We start from the raw sequence: 17,184 nt of genomic DNA, 5'->3' as shown, positions 1-17,184 counted from the left end.
TCACCTGCATTTCAGAAAATGTTAATGAGTCCTTAAAACTCCAATCATATGGCGCTCACATGTGGAAAGATTGGGTTCAACTTTGTCTCTTTCTGTGTTAAAAAACCTGTTGCCATTCATGATGAAACTTCTTTTACTAGTCAAAAGTGTTAAATTCTTGAGAATGCAAGTGTTGTATTTCTGGGTTGGTAGAAGAGGATTGTCCAAAGTCCCTATAATAGCTTTCTTCTGTTAACGGAACTAGGACATGAGACAGCACATCATCAGATCCACTAGGACATGAGGGCCTGGGTGGACCTTATTTGAAGGGAGAAGCCATACTGGAAGTCATGAATTGGAATGGCTAAGCCAGATGAAGCATCCGGTGCGATATCAGATGCTTCAGAGTGTTAGGTTTACTGTTCAGCTCCAGAATTGGATCAGGAGTTAAAGTTACAGTGGTGCAAAAGATAAGATGCAGAACAAGAAAAACAGATTGTTTCTCTGTAATATTTCCATCTGAACTACGAGGGGACATGTCACTGTTGAATGAATTTTCTTGTATGTGCAGAATTCGTGATAACTAGAATTTCTTCCTTACTGTTTCCCTTGAGAAAGAGGGAAATGCCCCATGATTCTTAGTTGTTTGCTTACCAGGTGCACTGTTTGCCTTTCACTCAGGTGCACTATTCAGAACTTGTAGCATTTTGATCTGAGACTGCTCAAGGGCCTCAAAAGATTCTTTTAGTCTTGTAGTTCCTCAAACTCTGGAGGAACTGCTAGTTGAAAATATTACCTTTGCAAGCTGGGGAATAACTAGGAATAACCTATTTTTGAAAATCCTTTAGATTCTTCAGATCAAAGCATATGCCTTCTCTTCCTGTTTCAATGAGCAATAAAGTTCTTACAAAAGGGTGAGAAGAGTTGCAAGGTCTTAATGTGTATTCCCTGAATAAAACACACATCAACATGGGATCTCAGTCTAGTGCTTATTCTCTTAATGAAACTTATTGAGGGAAACTTTCTCTGTTACACTTTTCAGCTAAGATAGATGTTTACATTTAATAGAGGAACGAGTGTCCAGTTTTTATAGCTGCTTCACCTTTTATTGATTTCTATGAGAATAAAGTGTTTCTTGCTATGCACCATGAATTCTTCTCAGGTGTGATAACAAGTTTCCATCTTAACCAGTCCATTTACTTGCACTTATCTTTTTTTTTTTTCTTTAGATTTCATTAAAGTAACTCACCTTAGAGGCCAAGAGAGCATTAGCTTTCTATTTAAATGTATCTAAGGAACTCAGAAAACTGCCAAGACTCTTAGGCTCTTAAAAGGAAAAGAACAAAACATAGGCAATCAAATCACAACACTTGTCCAAGTGTAGGAGGCTTTATCAAAGGATGTTATGGACTTAGTCTTGTCTCTTCCTGCCAGAAGTACTTGGCACATAGTTTATTAGAACATTCCAGCTTTGTAGATTTGTGGTCCTGCCATTTGACTGCTACTTCTAGCAAAAATAAATAACTCAGTTCCTCCCCTAAACACCCACATTATCTGTCCAGATGCTGGATTCCACAAGGCAGTATTATATTCTTTTTTTCAGAGGAACCAAGTCTTTGCTTCATCTTTACATTTCAATATCTGTTCTTATAATCTCAACTTCATAACTCTAGTGTTAAAATGCTCTGTGGGATTGTCATTAATGACTTGATCCTGAAAACTGTCAAATGTGTTTGTTCAAGGTATTAAAACACATGCATGATTTTAGGGAGCTGGTCTCATGCTTAAACAGAGACTTTAAATGCTTTGCTGAATGCATGCTGGCATTCATAAAATTTTGCCAAGGTGGTGCTATAAATTGTTTGAATACAAGTATTTTTATAAGCATATTGAAAATAATGCGTAGAAAGTGCCACAAGAAGAAAAGACTAGTTAATGCATCAGAGTTCAGTTATCCCTGGCTCATCTAAAGCTATTTTGGGCTCTTTTCAAGTTACCAGAAATACTTAATTTGTATATACTGTGCAACAAACTCAGTATTTGTTTAGAAATATAGTTATTATCCATGTGCCAAATACTTTTGGGTTGGATTATCCATTTAAGGGAAAATCTGAAAACAGGATGAAACATCTGCACTGTTTGAAACTTCTATCTTGAAAGCTTAAAAGTATAAGCTGTTCATGACTTGACCTTGTTGTTGCTTGAACCACAGTGGTTTTTTTCCTGCTGTTATTTCCTGTGTTTCCCATACTTGACTTGCCCGTCAGAACTAGGTGTTTGAATTAGAAGGCAAGCTGCCCCATTCCTCCCACCCCTGCTCCCAATAAAAAATGGCCATCCATGTGTCACCAAGAGGAATGCTTCGCTTGTGCTTATATTCTTAACTCATCGTTCTGCAGGAGGAGACTGGTTTTGTAGTTATGTGTGTATTTGCCTAAAAGAAAGGTGGTGTTTTAGTCTATATCTTTGATGAAAAGCAAACTTTGAAACTTACTGAAATTTGTTGTTCTCATATCCTGAAATAAGTTCTGGATTTTTTGTAGTTATTTTTTGTCAACAGAAGTAATCTTTTGGCTTCACTGAGAGTCTTTTCACAATGAGGTGGAAACCAGTTTGAGAAATATTTCCTCATTCCATGTTCTGAAGAAATAGCTGGAAACGATAGGGGACTGAGAGAGTAAATTACTAAAAAAAGAAAGAGCTAATTTTAACATTACTGGTTTATTTCAGGCTTATACGCAAGAGCTGAGAAGATTTCATTGTAGATTAAAAAATCCTTATTACATTTTTGACTAATTGAAAAGGTGTGGCCTTTGGTTTTATTTTTTGGAAAGTCCAAAGAGAGACTGTGTTTGGAAACACAGCTCTGATTTCAGCCACGGGGATTGGGTCAGGGTTGTTAGCGTTAGTCAGTTAGGAAAAATAGTTATGGGGAAGCTTACACTGATAATTCCTATGCTATAGCTTTCTATACCCTCAGTGGCTTTGTTTCTAAACCACCCACCAGTTGTTTGTCTGGCACATAATGTAGACCCCTGAGCAATGCCATACGCATGCACAAAGGGGTTTACAACAGAATATATAGAAAGAGTTAGCACATAAAAGCTGTTTTAGAACTAAAACCAATGGTATTTCTTTGCTCTGCACAGAATGAGATACAAAATACTGAAGATATCCTGGCTGCACAAGAAACCAACCAAATCATGTCTAATACACAGCTCTCAGCAATGAGAAGTGCTGTTATTAAACATATGTATTTTGCTGTGGTAAGTAACAATCAGTTAATACTTCCTTAGCGTAAAATGTATATTATTAAATTTATCTTCGTTATGGTATTAAGCTAATAAAATAGGTAATTTAACATATCTTCAAATGGTAATAATGCCTTTTAACCTGTTCAGTAATCCCATATTTACTGCATGTGCTGTTAGCTAAAAAATAATTTAGTAGTGGTAATTGGTAGGCGTGGCTGTGTGGAAGACATGGTGGACTACTTGAAATCTTGGTGTTATACATGAGAAAAGTAGTAGCTAATATTGTTAAAAAAAAATCATTGGACTGCAGTCTTTCTATGACTTTCCTGTTATCTAGCTGAATTACACATGAATTACACTAACCATATCCTAGAGCAAGTATTTTGTTGATTCATATGAATATTTTTTATTACAAGAGAAAAATAGGGCTAAATGCGCCCCTTTGTTTTAATGTTGTGCAACATCTAATCCTGATAAATGTGCTACATTAATAAAAACATTGTTTCATATATAGAAAAACAATTAAATACTTTGGGTTAGGATACATTATCTCTGTAAGATACTGTGATGAAGATGACAGTGTATAAGTATTTTTGTAGGAGCTTGCTTACATGAAGCACTGTATGATTTTGTGGCTGCAAAATCAGGTCCTCTAGGTATATTATATGTTCTTAGTAGCAAAAGAATTTTTAAGTCCTCAATTTGCACAAAGTGTAAACATGGGATTAACAAATAGAAGATACATGCTGCTTAAATCTATATGCCTTCAAATGCTGCATCTTTTATCAGTGACATTTTATCATGACTATACCCTACAGACCTTTAAAAAATCAAAGTGTCTTTGACTTCCATGTATACAACACACAAGTGCACTTATCAGATTATCTTTCCCTCAAACTATTATTTGCAGATGGAGCAATCATAATCCTAAACAAAATCTCTCCTAAAAGACTTTTTCGGTAGCATGTATTAGTAAGATTGTAACACTAGGACGTAATAAATACAGCAATAAATCTTTGCACTGAATGCCGTATCTTCACATTATTGGTAATCTGCAAGAGGAATCCAAAGTTTGAATTTCGCTGTAGGGAAACAGAATACACTTAATATTGTTTAATGTGGTTAAGTGGACCAAATCTAGTAAAGCTGTCCGTACGTAGCAACCACATAAACAAGAAGCACAGAATAACAGGGAAGATGGGGAGAAAAAAATTGCCCATGTTATTTTCCTCTTAGGAGAATAATGTCATTATTTTTGCCATAAAAGTAATTAACTTTTGTTTGCCATAAAATAATTTCATTATTTTTGCCATCTATTTCATAATTTTGCTATCCAAATATTAAAAAGATAAATAGCTTAATATGTTGAATGTTTTGCTTGAACTGTGTTTAACAAAAGTGCAATTTTGTGGGTTTTATACAGTATTTATTGCATACATTTATTAGTCTCTAATGTGTAGGTTGACTTTATCCTGTTTTACAGACTGTTAAGCACAGGATTGTTCAAAAAGACCAGCTGAATAAATGCAGTCCAGAGGTAAGGATTCTCACAAAGAGGACACATTGCATATATGGAGTTCTGTTATGAAGTTAGGCAAACATAATTTAGGAACTGGAAGGGTCTCTGAGGTCTCCCTGGAGCCTTCTCTTCTCCAGGCTGAACCCCCCAACTCTCTCAGCCCCCCCTCCCAGCAGAGGGGCTCCAGCCCTCCCAGCATCTCCGTGGCCTCCTCTGGCCCCGCTCCAACAGGTCCATGTCCTTCTGATGTTGGTGGCCCCAGAGCTGGAAGCGCACTGCAGGTGGGGTCTCACCAATGTGGAGCAGAGGGGCAGAATCCCTGCCCTTGCCCTACTGGCAACATTTCTTTTGAAGCAGCCCGAGCTACGTTTGGCCTTCTTGGCTGCAAGTATGTGTTCTTGGCTCATGTCCAGCTTTTCATCCCCCAGCACCCCCAAGTCCTTCTCTTCAGGGCTGCTCTCCATCCCTCCATCCCCAGCCTGTGCTTATACCAGGGTTTGCCCTGACCCAGGGGCAGGACTCTGCACTTGGTGTTGTTGAACCTTGTGAAGTTCACACAGGCCCACTTCTCCAGCCTGTCCAGGTCCCTCTGGATGGCATCCCATCCCTCAGGTGTGTCAATCATTCCACTCAGCTTCGTGTCATCCACAAACTTGCTGAGGGTGCCCTCAATCCCTGTCCATGTCATTGATGAAGATTGTTGTGCAGTGCTGGCCCCAGTTCAGACCCCTGAGGGACACCACTTGTCACTGATCTCCAGGTGGACGTTTGGCCATAGACCACTTACCCTCTTGATGCAACCATCCAGGCAATTCCTCATCCACCAAACAGTCCATCCATCAAGTCCATGCCTCCCCAACTCGGAGAGAAGGATGTTGTGGGGGACCATGTCAAAGGCCTTATGGAAGCCCAGGTGAAAGGACTGTATTACAGTAGCAGTGAAGAGAAAGCAAACACAACTTGTTGCAGTGCTCACGTGTTTTTGCTGGTAGGGTCAGACTTCAGCTAAAGGTTGTCTCACTTTAGAAAGAAAGAGTAGATTCCACTCAGCTTCGTGTCATCCACAAACTTGCTGAGGGTGCCCTCAATCCCTGTCCATGTCATTGATGAAGATTGTTGTGCAGTGCTGGCCCCAGTTCAGACCCCTGAGGGACACCACTTGTCACTGATCTCCAGGTGGACGTTTGGCCATAGACCACTTACCCTCTTGATGCAACCATCCAGGCAATTCCTCATCCACCAAACAGTCCATCCATCAAGTCCATGCCTCCCCAACTCCAGCCTGTCCAGGTCCCTCTGGATGGCATCCCATCCCTCAGGTGTGTCAATCATTCCACTCAGCTTCGTGTCATCCACAAACTTGCTGAGGGTGCCCTCAATCCCTGTCCATGTCATTGATGAAGATTGTTGTGCAGTGCTGGCCCCAGTTCAGACCCCTGAGGGACACCACTTGTCACTGATCTCCAGGTGGACGTTTGGCCATAGACCACTTACCCTCTTGGGACACCACTTGTCACTGATCTCCAGCTGGACATTTGGCCATAGACCACTACCCTCTCAACAACTTGTTGCAGTGCTCACGTGTTTTTGCTGGTAGGGTCAGACCTGCTAAAGGTTGTCTCACTTTAGAAAGAAACAGTAATTGTTCATACAGCCTTAAGCTGTTGTTCATACAGCCAACAAAGAGCATGTTCATACGTGCCTTAAACACCATCTTGCAGGTTGTGGAGTGTACTGAAACACAGATTGTCAGGAGAATACATGATGGTTTCCAGTCCTGTTTTCATAATTACTTTGGCTTAATTCCTTTTTTTGTACTACTTAGTTAAGTTCTCGTTTTTCTTCCTATGAAGCCAAATGGATGCCATAAATCAGGTACAAGTCAGCAACAGGTTTTATTAAGTCTTTTTCATATCTTAAATAAATAAATACTTGCAAAATTTTCCCTTTTCTATCTATAATGCTACAAGTGAATCTTTAAATCATGTTGAAACTTTACTTATTAGTACTTGAAAAGCATTATACATAGTAGGTATGAGCTACTGTAGTTTACGTGGTAACCTGTGTTATTCAAAAGTCAAAATGGGAAGCACTTAATATCTATTAGTTTTTATATTTCTCAGTAGCTGAAGATTTGCTATCTTAATGAGCCGTACTACATAAGTAGTTACTTGATACATAAATGAGGTCCAGGTCTGACAAAATGAGCTCTCTGGCTTCTCTTTCTTTCTCAGAAATATCTTTTTATCTGATTTCTTTTTATTGACACAATAAGGAAGGGAGGAGAAAAATGTGTTTAAAAGATGAGCCTTTGTCATTGTCCAGCAGTGCCATTAATGGGCAAAACACTGTGCCCATTTGCGTAACTGAACACATTTGCATTGAAATTTAAGGTTAATGTTTAGTTTATTGAGTGTATGGAAAAACTGCTTTAGCTCTTTGAACACATGTAAGCTGAAATTGTTATTCAGTGCTCTTAATAATAATAATAATAATACAATTTTTTGTTTGGAGATTTTAAGCTTAATTCTAGTGCGTTAGTTGTGCATGACCTGCCACTGTCTTCTATTGCTTTGTGGAATATCCATTGCTAGCCTTGGCATCTGATGTGATTTCTATAGGCAGTGTATTAATGGCTTTTAAAAACAGTTTCAATAAATGTGTCTGATAATACTAGTGAAGTAAAATGAAACCTACAAGCTAAATTAACAGTTTAGAACTACATGCTTCATTCAGTCATCTCAGGGGCTCAACTCCACTAAGTGTTCTGTTATCTATCATCTTCCCTAAAATATTTATAGCTCTTTTGTCAGCTTCTCTTCCACATTACACCATATAAAACACAACTTATTGTCTGTGGACCTTCAGTTTTCATTTGTTTTCATTTAAAAAGTTTACATGTTTGTCTCAGCAGAGCTTCACAAGAAACTGCTCGTTCTTCATCAGCCAGACCGCAAACTGATGCAGCTTTGTTCAGCTTATTGAATATTAAGGCCCTACAGTAGGTGCCTCCTCATACTGAAAAAAGTTCATCACCTAAGTTTTCTAATCATCCTTCCTATCCTTCCCTCGTGAAATTCCCAGACCGCAAACTGATGCAGCTTTGTTCAGCTTATTGAATATTAAGGCCCTACAGTAGGTGCCTCCTCATACTGAAAAAAGTTCATCACCTAAGTTTTCTAATCATCCTTCCTATCCTTCCCTCTACAAATAAACAGAAAATGCGTTCTCCACTTCCTCCTTATCATGAATGTAATGCAAAAGGCCTCACACTACACAGCGTTGTTTTGGTGTGCGTTCCAAATAGGGCATCCAGTGTTGCTCTTTCTTCTAGTGACAGAATTCTCAAGAGGTGCAAGTTTCAGTCACAACACAAAAAGAGGGATTCTGGTCCCATCAGCAGATGAGGGCCAGCAGTAACATGCTTGTACACGCAGGGTGCACTGAGTCATCTTCACACATCTTAAATCCAGGCAACAGAGAAGTTGTTCTTTGACTGCCGTTAAACACTTTATGATTGCTCTTTAGATGTGCTGTTTGCATATAATTAACATTACAAAAGTATGAATGCAACCATTATTTCCAAAGGAAATAGTGTGAAGATTTTAATAGTGCATGTATGAATGAGAAAATTGAAATAAATGTGAATTGCAAACGCCAGATGCACAAAGACTTGATTAAAGGAAAATTGTCTGGATGAGCAGCTTTATTTATTGTTAATGTAACAACGGCATACATTAGGACTGCGACAAATTAAAGATTTGCAGAGAAACTAAATATCTAATGCTAAGGTGGAGCTCATTCACTGAGATTTTACCTGTGATTTAACTGTGATTACCATTTCTTTCAGAGGTTTTCTTCAGGTTTGACCTGGGCTCCTAATGATTTAAGTTTGTTACTGAAACATTTTTTTGGAAACTCTTTCTAATAGCAGCATACTCCATTGACCTCCTAACCACAACAGCACCCAAAGTCTGTGTTAACTTAAATTTTAAACTATTTTTAAAGCAATTGGTAGGATGTCATGAGTAGCTTTGTCTATTGAACATTAGGAGCCAGGTTCTTTGTCAGAGATCATAAAGTTGTTGGGACTAAAGTAATAAGTAATGAAGTAATCAGTGATCTTCTTGACCCTGTTCTCTCAGTTGTGACTCCCTATCTTAGTTTCTTTGATTACCAGAGCCTCGGGCTGTGTGGTTGAACAAAATAGAAGCTGTCAGGCAGAGGGAAGCAGTGCTTCAGTTAGCAGTATGGTTGCAACTGGTTTGTGCATCTTGGCTTTGGCTGGAACCTGGTCTAGAGGAAAGATGTAAACAGCAATGTAGCTGAGATCTTCAGTAGCTCCTCCTTCGTATCATTAATCTGTGGAAATAAAGGTTTGGGAAGCTGAGAGTACAGAGAGTAACAGGGAAATTGCACAGCAGGTACGGCATTTCATGAAAGCCATTAGATCCTTCTGGGTCCTCTGAAAGCTTGCAAAGTTAAGTGTTTTGCTGTCATGAGTGGCAGAGAGTAGGAAGGAAGCCCTGTGCCATTAAGAAGATCTTCAGGGCTTTGAAATCCACCGGGATCAATACCTGTGCTGTCTGTAGCATTAGCTGTTTCTCTGACGTGCTATGTGGGAATAGGAGAACTAGGGAGATAAAGTAGTTAACATGGTTCATTTTTTTATAATGTGTACTCATAAATGATAGATTTCGTGATTTTACATTTTTCTTTAATTTTTTTTAGCTGTTCGGTGGTACTAATTGTCTTACTGCTCCAGTCATATACTGTGGAATGTACTCTGCACTTTAGGAAATATTAACACTCCTTTGCGTACCTTTCCGGAATAAATTATAGAGGAAGTTATTGGGGGTGTGAATTGTCACTTGTTTTTTAAAAGGGTAGCTGTATTCAGATCTTCTAAGAAGAGAAGCACATTCTGAAACTTTTCAATGAAAAGTTCAGTAAGAGCGAAAGCCTTTCTAGATGACAGCAGCTTATTGAATCAGGCAATAAGTAATATTTCTGGTTTAATTTATAGTCTTCTCCCTATTATATTACTAACATTTTATTCAGAGGTTGCTTGTTAGTTCTTGTAAGATTTTGGGTTTTTTCATTATGCTGTTCTTTTACTTACAAAGATATCTCATTCCTAGGTTGAAAATACTACCCTGTCCAGAGGCACATGGTATATGCTTGAAGGATTAATGGAAGAGTATTTATTTCCCGATGTAATCACAGAACTTGCTGCTGGTCAAAAGTACTCTACACCTCCTGTGCAACTTCTTCATTTTCTTCTAGAATACGCCCTGTTGGTGAGAGATGAAGACTAAAGTATTATAAATATGAAAGCCAGAAATGGAAGTATTACAGTCTTTGCTTCTGACATTATATTTAGTGGGTTTTAGTGAGGTATTCACCCTTCACTGTGTTCATCAATGTGCTTGTGTTAAAAAGGGAAGAATTTAGTACTTAGGGATTTTTTTAATTATTATTTATTTACAAGCCATATGAATGTAGTGTTCTAAATACTGTGGAAGAATTGCTCCAGAATTTCTTTTTGTTGCTTTTAGAAACGGCACTTGTGTGATTTTTATTTTTTTTTAACCTAGTAGGCCACAGATAGAGAGCTCACTTGAGAAGGCAGTTTGTTCTAAGCAGTGATGCGTTCACCTGGAATATCACAGTAGAGCAAACTCTCCTTGTTTCCTCCCTGTTTTTTGTAAACTCTAAATTTGGTTGCTTGTTATGCATTAAATTGCATGTTATTTCACTGATTAAATTTGGTAACTTGGGATTGTAAGGAATAAAGAAAGTTTATAAACTCTTAGTGACTATGGATCTTTGGCCAGCATGGAGCCAATATTATTTTCTCATTTTATTACAGGGAAGTACTGATGCAATATTTTATGCTAAACTTCATCATGCTTTGTACCTTGTTCTCCATTGTGATCCTCCTTGGAAGTCCTCATCTATGTTAAAGTATTATCTGGATCTTCTCCAGTGTCCTATCTGTAAGAAAGGTACATGGTCCTTCATAGAGATGCTGGTAAGGTAAGAAAGTTTAATAAGGTGTTGGGTGCAATAGTTATGTTACTCCAAACTCAGGGACAGGGGAGGAGGATTGGAATTCTGTTGTATCAAAATCACGTTTTCACCAGGACAAGTTAATGGTATGTGAAGGTCTAGAATTGTAACTGAGATTTGGACCCTTCAGTTGATGTTTCAGTAAATTTTAGCTCACAAGCAGAGGATGATTTTTTGGAAAGGAAAAAAATGTACATTTTCTTGTCCTCCTTCCTTTTTAAAACATGATTTCTATTATTTTTTAAGCTCTTCACAAATTATAATAATCTGTGTATTACTGCTGTCGTGGAGTGTATGTGTATACACACATGCATATATATCTGTAATTACAGAACAAATTCCAGTTTTACCTTACCAAACATGAAGCTTCATATAATATTTTGACTTTAATCATAAACTTTGCTGTGTTGTTCAGGAAGTCTGATTATGTCCTATGTATCTACAAATCCAAGACTCAGTAGCTAGGAAATGTTTGGGTAGTTAGTCTATCCTTCAGCTTGAAAACTCATTTTTTTGTAATTTACATCAATAAAAATTAATCCTTCCATTCATCTGGAAGAGAAACTGAATTCTTCTTATTACTGCCATAGAACTATAGAATAAAACTGAATTCTTCTTATTACTGCCATAGAATTATAGAATAACAGAGTGTTTTAGGTTGGAAGGGACCTTAAAGTCATCCATTTCCACGCCCTGCCCTGGGCAGGAACACCTCCCACCAGACCAGATTTAACTGCTTTGATACAACTGTGATTACAGATATATGAATGTGTATGATTGTGAGTGCATCTTTAGTCTTGAAGGGCATAGAATCACTATACTTGAATCACTCTAATTGGGCATTTGATAGTTTTTATTGGCAATTATGTCACATGGAATGGAAATTATCTTTTATATAAGTATTTTATCTTTTAGCCCTCAGTGGCAGAATGTGAATATGCAGCAGTTGTGTACCTGGTGGTTCCAGTATTCAAAATTCTAGCCAAAAAAAAAAATGTGTTCACCCTTTACTTCAAAATTATCTCCAGTATGTTAGACAATCATTAAACTTGATCACAAACTGTAATCCTGCCAAATAATGTGTGTGAACTATTATATGAACTAAGGTTTGTAGGACGTTAGAGTGTCTGAAAAATATTACAATACTACCTTGTAATTTAAGGATTTTAAGGAAGTTCTGTTAAAATCACTAATTGTAATCTCAAGTAGAAACAGAAAAATTAAGCACACTTAAATTATTTATTTTATACTATAATGCAAAATCTTCATCTGTAACACAAAGTTCTAGTCACAAATGTGTTAATTTTTTTTTAAATCAGAACATCAGGCTTTACAAGATAAATGTTGCTGGGAAGCAAGGTATTTCCTTGTCAAGATTGTCAAAAGTCAAAGCTGACTTTTTTGCCAATAGATCAGACCATGATTTCTGTCATACAAATGCATTTTTCCGTGTTTATTTTTCAGGTCTTGCCTTTATTGCAAAACCATTTGTCATGGAGTCTCGGTTTCAGGGAGAGGAGATGAACAGAGGAGAGTTCACAAAACATTATTGAAGTTTTTCTTTGATGTAGTTAAAGCTGAAGTAGAGTTTCTGACGAAAAGGTGGGTTTTATAGGATAATACTTTTTCACAATTGCCCGAGCGTGTCTGTATCTACAGCAGGTTGTATCCCGATTTTTGTATGTCCCTAATAAGATACTGTTCTATAGAGATAGCAGTTTAGCTTTTCCTTTTGTATTTCTCAATTCTTAGTTTGTTTATTGTCCTTTATAATAGTTTTTTTTCTAATCTTGTTTTAAGGCCTCTAACTTTTCCCAGCCTATTATTTTGTTATATTACAAGTTTCAGTAAGCATTTAATTTTGCTAGTAAATTTGTATTTTCAGCTTTGCAATGTTTCAGTATTCATTCTTTAAGGTAGACAAGCAGCATTTTGAACATACTGATTATTTTTTCAGAATTCAATTAACTGCTATCTTTTGCTAGGAAGACAATTATCTTTCCTTAGTTAATGAAGTATAAAAAAAGTCTTGATTTTGCTCTGCCTTTATATAGTAACGGCAGCCTTTATATTATGTAATATTAGCACAATATTAGAATTCCTTCAGTCTGACTGTAATAGTCATCATTATTTTACTTATTATTCATCAGAAATTGTGTCTGATCTTTCCATACTTAAAAAATTGCCAAACCTGTGTGTGTTTTGACAGAAGACAAGGTTTCTGTCTGGGAACTATAGTAATCAAAGTGGCATAAAGATTTAGGTTTTTTTCACTTCCTTTTTTCTGCAGTTTGGTTGAAGGGACCGATTCGCAGCATCAGCAAGTCATGCCACAGACAGTCCTCCTGAAGACCTTTTGGCTGGGAGGCGAAACCTCGGTGCTTTTTACCAAACACATAAATATTCTAACAGACTGGGTCATACTTTCCCATCGAGAATTGAACAGAAGGAACGATGTGAGTATGAATTTTATACTTTAAAATTAATGGAGGCCGACGTATATTTTTAGAGGCATTCCTTTGTTCAGTCCTTTGTGGGGAATTATATGTAAGTATCACAGCTGCTTGTTATAGCCGCCTTTTGTTGTGAAGCATGCTGGTTTTTGCTCCACTAAAGGAAATGAATTGATCCATAAGATTCTCATATTGATCTGCAGAGAAGAAACGAGTCACGAGTAGCTTGTTGGCTACATTCAGATGTTCACATGCCCTTACCAGCAGGTATTACTGTAGTCATTAGGGACACCAGCTTAACACGTCCTCTCAAACAATAAGGTGTAATGAAAGAGGTGATTGTCTTATTTTACAGTGATTGTACTCGGGAAATGTTGGAAGGAGGTGGTTAACAAAACTAATAGGGTTTTTTTTGCTGTTTTCTACAGGTACACGTTATTTTATTTTAATAAATGCCCCAGTTTTCTTCCCAAGTCCTTTAGTTTCATTTGGTATCTTCCCTAGGTCTTTTCATAAAAATGGAATTGAAGGCAACTTAATTGCTGTTCTGTGACCTGCTGACCAGCAGGACACTGACCTGAAAGATACTGAGTGTGCTCTGTACCACCTCTTTCTTTTCAGAAGATAGAGGCCTTGTAAAACATCTTTGACTTCTAGATTCTCACATAAAATACAAACTTACTGCTGTCTCTGCGTTCTCTTTTAAATTATTGTTGAAAGCACAGAATAAATAGGTACTTCATTCACTTTTTCAATACAATAACAGAACAACAATAGAAAATCAAGTATTCCAGAGAAAAAAGCACTTTCAATATAATACCTAGTAGTTCTTCATTATGTTAAGAAAGCAGAAAGATTAAACATAATGAGAGCTTCACTCATCTTACCTAGCCAGACCTCCTACCTTTTTTGAGGGCTATCAAAGCAAGACATTCTGAAACAGTGCTGCCTTTTATCCTTGGTCAAGATATTAAAAAAGTGCCTAAAATTAGGCTTCTATACCTATATTTATATTTAAACAACCTACCTTTTCAAAGGTTCTGAGCACCAGGCTCGCATTCAGTTGGTGTCAGTGGCCGTTCGGTTTCTTTGGAAAATGGGGCTGCTTTCATATGTTTCCTGGTGTTGAATCTGCAGTTTAAGGGTAGACACCATTTTCTTTTTTCTGCTGTGCCTTCTTTTGACAAGTTCCAGCAGTGTAAGCCATACCTTTTTCATAAAGCATTCTTTGCATAAGCAGAATAATCGCTTGTGTCAGATGGAGGGTAGTACATATATGAAAAATAAACTTAAAAGAGAGAATAAAACCTAACATAAAACATAGAGACCTTCCTCTTGTTTAGGGTCTGTTTTCTTTAGATACATCTATATAAGAATTGTACTTTCAGCACAAAACTCAGATGCCTATTGCTTTCCTACTTTGATCTTATGCACTGTAACGTACAATATCCCTGCAGATATGAATTCTAGACTTAAAAAGCAGCTTGTTGCCTCATAATATCTGTAGTTCTGTGTGTTCTTTCTTACAGCCTTATTCTTTAACTTCATATTTATATATTGCATTTTCTTTCCCTCTGCATTTTTTGGCAAAAATAAACTCTAAAACAAAATGCCATATTTTTACATTCAAAACTTCTTATTGTCCCTTTCTGCGCTCTCAGTTTTGTTATACTAAAACCTGATGTACTGATTTTTCCGTATGTTCAGAGACTCCATTTAAAATTCCATGACCTAGTTGAAAAGGTCACTAAGAAAGCCAAAGCAGCAGGTCCTCCGCGACGGTGCAAGCAGATCTGTATTTTCTTTCCTCCTCCTTTTTTTTATTATTTTGGAGATGCGTAAATAAAACCACAGTATTTCCATGTCATTAAATACAGCATATTGGGTGCAAAATTTTCCTTCCTGTCTTCGGTTTAAGAGTGGGAGTCATTGTTAAAAATCTTGGTTTTTTAAAAGCTATTTGCTCAAGAAAGAATGCTCAAAAGAATGACTTTGGGTGTTCTTACTGCCCGCATAGGCACAGAAATTAAGTGTTTTATAGCACAGTGTGTTTCCTGGCTTACACAAGCTCATAAGAAGAAACAAATGTGCTAATTGTGATATACCTAACTTCCATGCAATTGTCCAGTGAAAATATCTGTAAAGAAAAGCAGACAACTAGTTTAATTTTTTTGGGGGGGCATATCTAATGCATTCTTTTCTAGGTGGTAAAAGTGGGTGATGTTTTTTTTTTTTTTTTTTTTTGTTTTTTTTTGTTTGACTTTTTTTTTTTTTGGTTTTCAAAGGAGTTTGAGAAAAGCTCAGTTAATAACAGTTGTCCTACAGGCAGCCTGCGGATTATTTTCTTTTTTTTACTTATTATTTTAAATGACCTTATAATAGAACGACCTATAGGACCAGAAAATAAGACATCCAGCCTACTGCAGTGGGGTTTTTTTTTTTTTTTTTTTTTTTTAGATTTTTTAGTCTGACTATCATTTTTTTTGTGATTCAAAGAGATTGCAACAAATCAGCACTAGAGTGGAGGAAAAATATCTGTATATATTTACTCTCTTCTAGTGCTGATTTATTGCAAAATAATGTTCTATATATAGAGCAGGAGGGTATTTCACTTTTCAGGCCTATTAAAACCTACATCAGAAAAAAAGGAAAAAGAAAAAATGAAGACTTAAGTTACATATATGAATGCATTTTCTTTCTTGTGTTAGATAGAATTTGCTTTATTTTGAAAGTACCAGAATAAAATTAGTGACAGGGAATTGGATGCCCTCGCTCATCACTGTTAGTCTGCTGTGACAACCTGGTGAAATAAAACTGATACTAGTTAAAAATGCACTGCCAAAGGACGTAGAAGTTTTTCCATCACTTGAGATCTTCAAAACAATATTGAATATGATTTTAGTATTAATAAGATTTATTATTTATTATATTATTTAAATAGGTGTGATGCAGAAACTCCAGCTCAAGGTTTCTTGACTCAAAACTGTTCATTCAATTTTAGAATTTACAAAGGAACGTCTGTGTTTCTTATATCACTTTGAGTAGCACTGAGCTATTGCATGGCTTTTCACAGTGTCACAAATGGTATCAGAAACACTTTTCATCCTTGATGCTCCTGGTGGTTTGGTTTGTTTGTTTTTTGTTTTAAAAAGCTGTCTTGCATAGCATGACAAAGGAGTGAAAAAGGCATTAATTCTATTTTTTTTGTTGCATCATCTTGCATAATTCGTACTTGTTTTCTTTCATGTTTCAGGTATCATTACCAGGTATAAATCTGCTTGGTCTAAATTTGTAGAACCAAATGTCTTTCTGGTCTGTTTGTCACTTCCAATAACTAACTTGGGAGTATGTGTTAGGCACTTTTGGAATACTGCATAACGCTACAAACATTTTAACACCACATGAAAAGGAACTCTAAAATAACTCTGTAATTCAAAGTAAAAAAAAGTTAAAATGAATTTTTCCTGTGACTTAAAAGCTTTCCTGTAAGAACTTTTTATGTGTACTAAGCCACACTGTGAAACTTTTGTCACCGCAGCACTGCACTTGACTTGGCAAAGCATTAAATGGAACGGCAGCGTAGGAATTGCATTTGCAGAGCTGGCAGACATCAGTTGTGCTGATGTGACCTTTGTATGCTAACGCAGTCAACAGCCTCTTCCCCCTTCAATGCCTTTCTCGGTGAGATGGCTTTGATTCTCAAGAATAAGGAGGAGGAAGAGAGTTTTGAAAAAAAGGGTTTGACTGGATCTTGCTTAATTTGCTGCGCCTGGTGCAGCGGGTTGACCCCAGCTGATGTGTAAGTCCTCACCCAGCCTACGGCGGGATGAGGGGGAGAATGGTGTGGGCAAAAACTAGAAAACTCATGGGTCAAGGTGAAGATGGTTTAATAAGTGAAGCAGAAGCA

General features: G+C 37.0%; 1 protein-coding gene across 4 annotated transcripts in view; it reads left to right on the top strand.

Moving 5' to 3' along the window:
* The window catches only part of SLF1 (SMC5-SMC6 complex localization factor 1), a 41,117-nt gene that overhangs the window by 7,265 nt on the left and 16,668 nt on the right, over window positions 1-17,184 (top strand). For all 4 annotated transcript variants that reach the window (XM_014936865.1, XM_014936864.1, XM_014936863.1 and 1 more), the window contains exons 6-11: window positions 3,129-3,245; window positions 4,717-4,770; window positions 9,894-10,052; window positions 10,625-10,791; window positions 12,289-12,426; window positions 13,115-13,280. In XM_014936865.1, coding sequence (XP_014792351.1) covers window positions 3,129-3,245; window positions 4,717-4,770; window positions 9,894-10,052; window positions 10,625-10,791; window positions 12,289-12,426; window positions 13,115-13,280 — 801 coding nt within the window. The remainder of the gene's footprint in view (window positions 1-3,128; window positions 3,246-4,716; window positions 4,771-9,893; window positions 10,053-10,624; window positions 10,792-12,288; window positions 12,427-13,114; window positions 13,281-17,184) is intronic.

Source organism: Calidris pugnax, unplaced genomic scaffold (genome assembly GCF_001431845.1).
Source record: "Calidris pugnax isolate Ruff unplaced genomic scaffold, ASM143184v1 scaffold40, whole genome shotgun sequence".
Taxonomy (NCBI): domain Eukaryota; kingdom Metazoa; phylum Chordata; class Aves; order Charadriiformes; family Scolopacidae; genus Calidris; species Calidris pugnax.
This window is presented reverse-complemented; position numbering and strand designations above follow the sequence as displayed.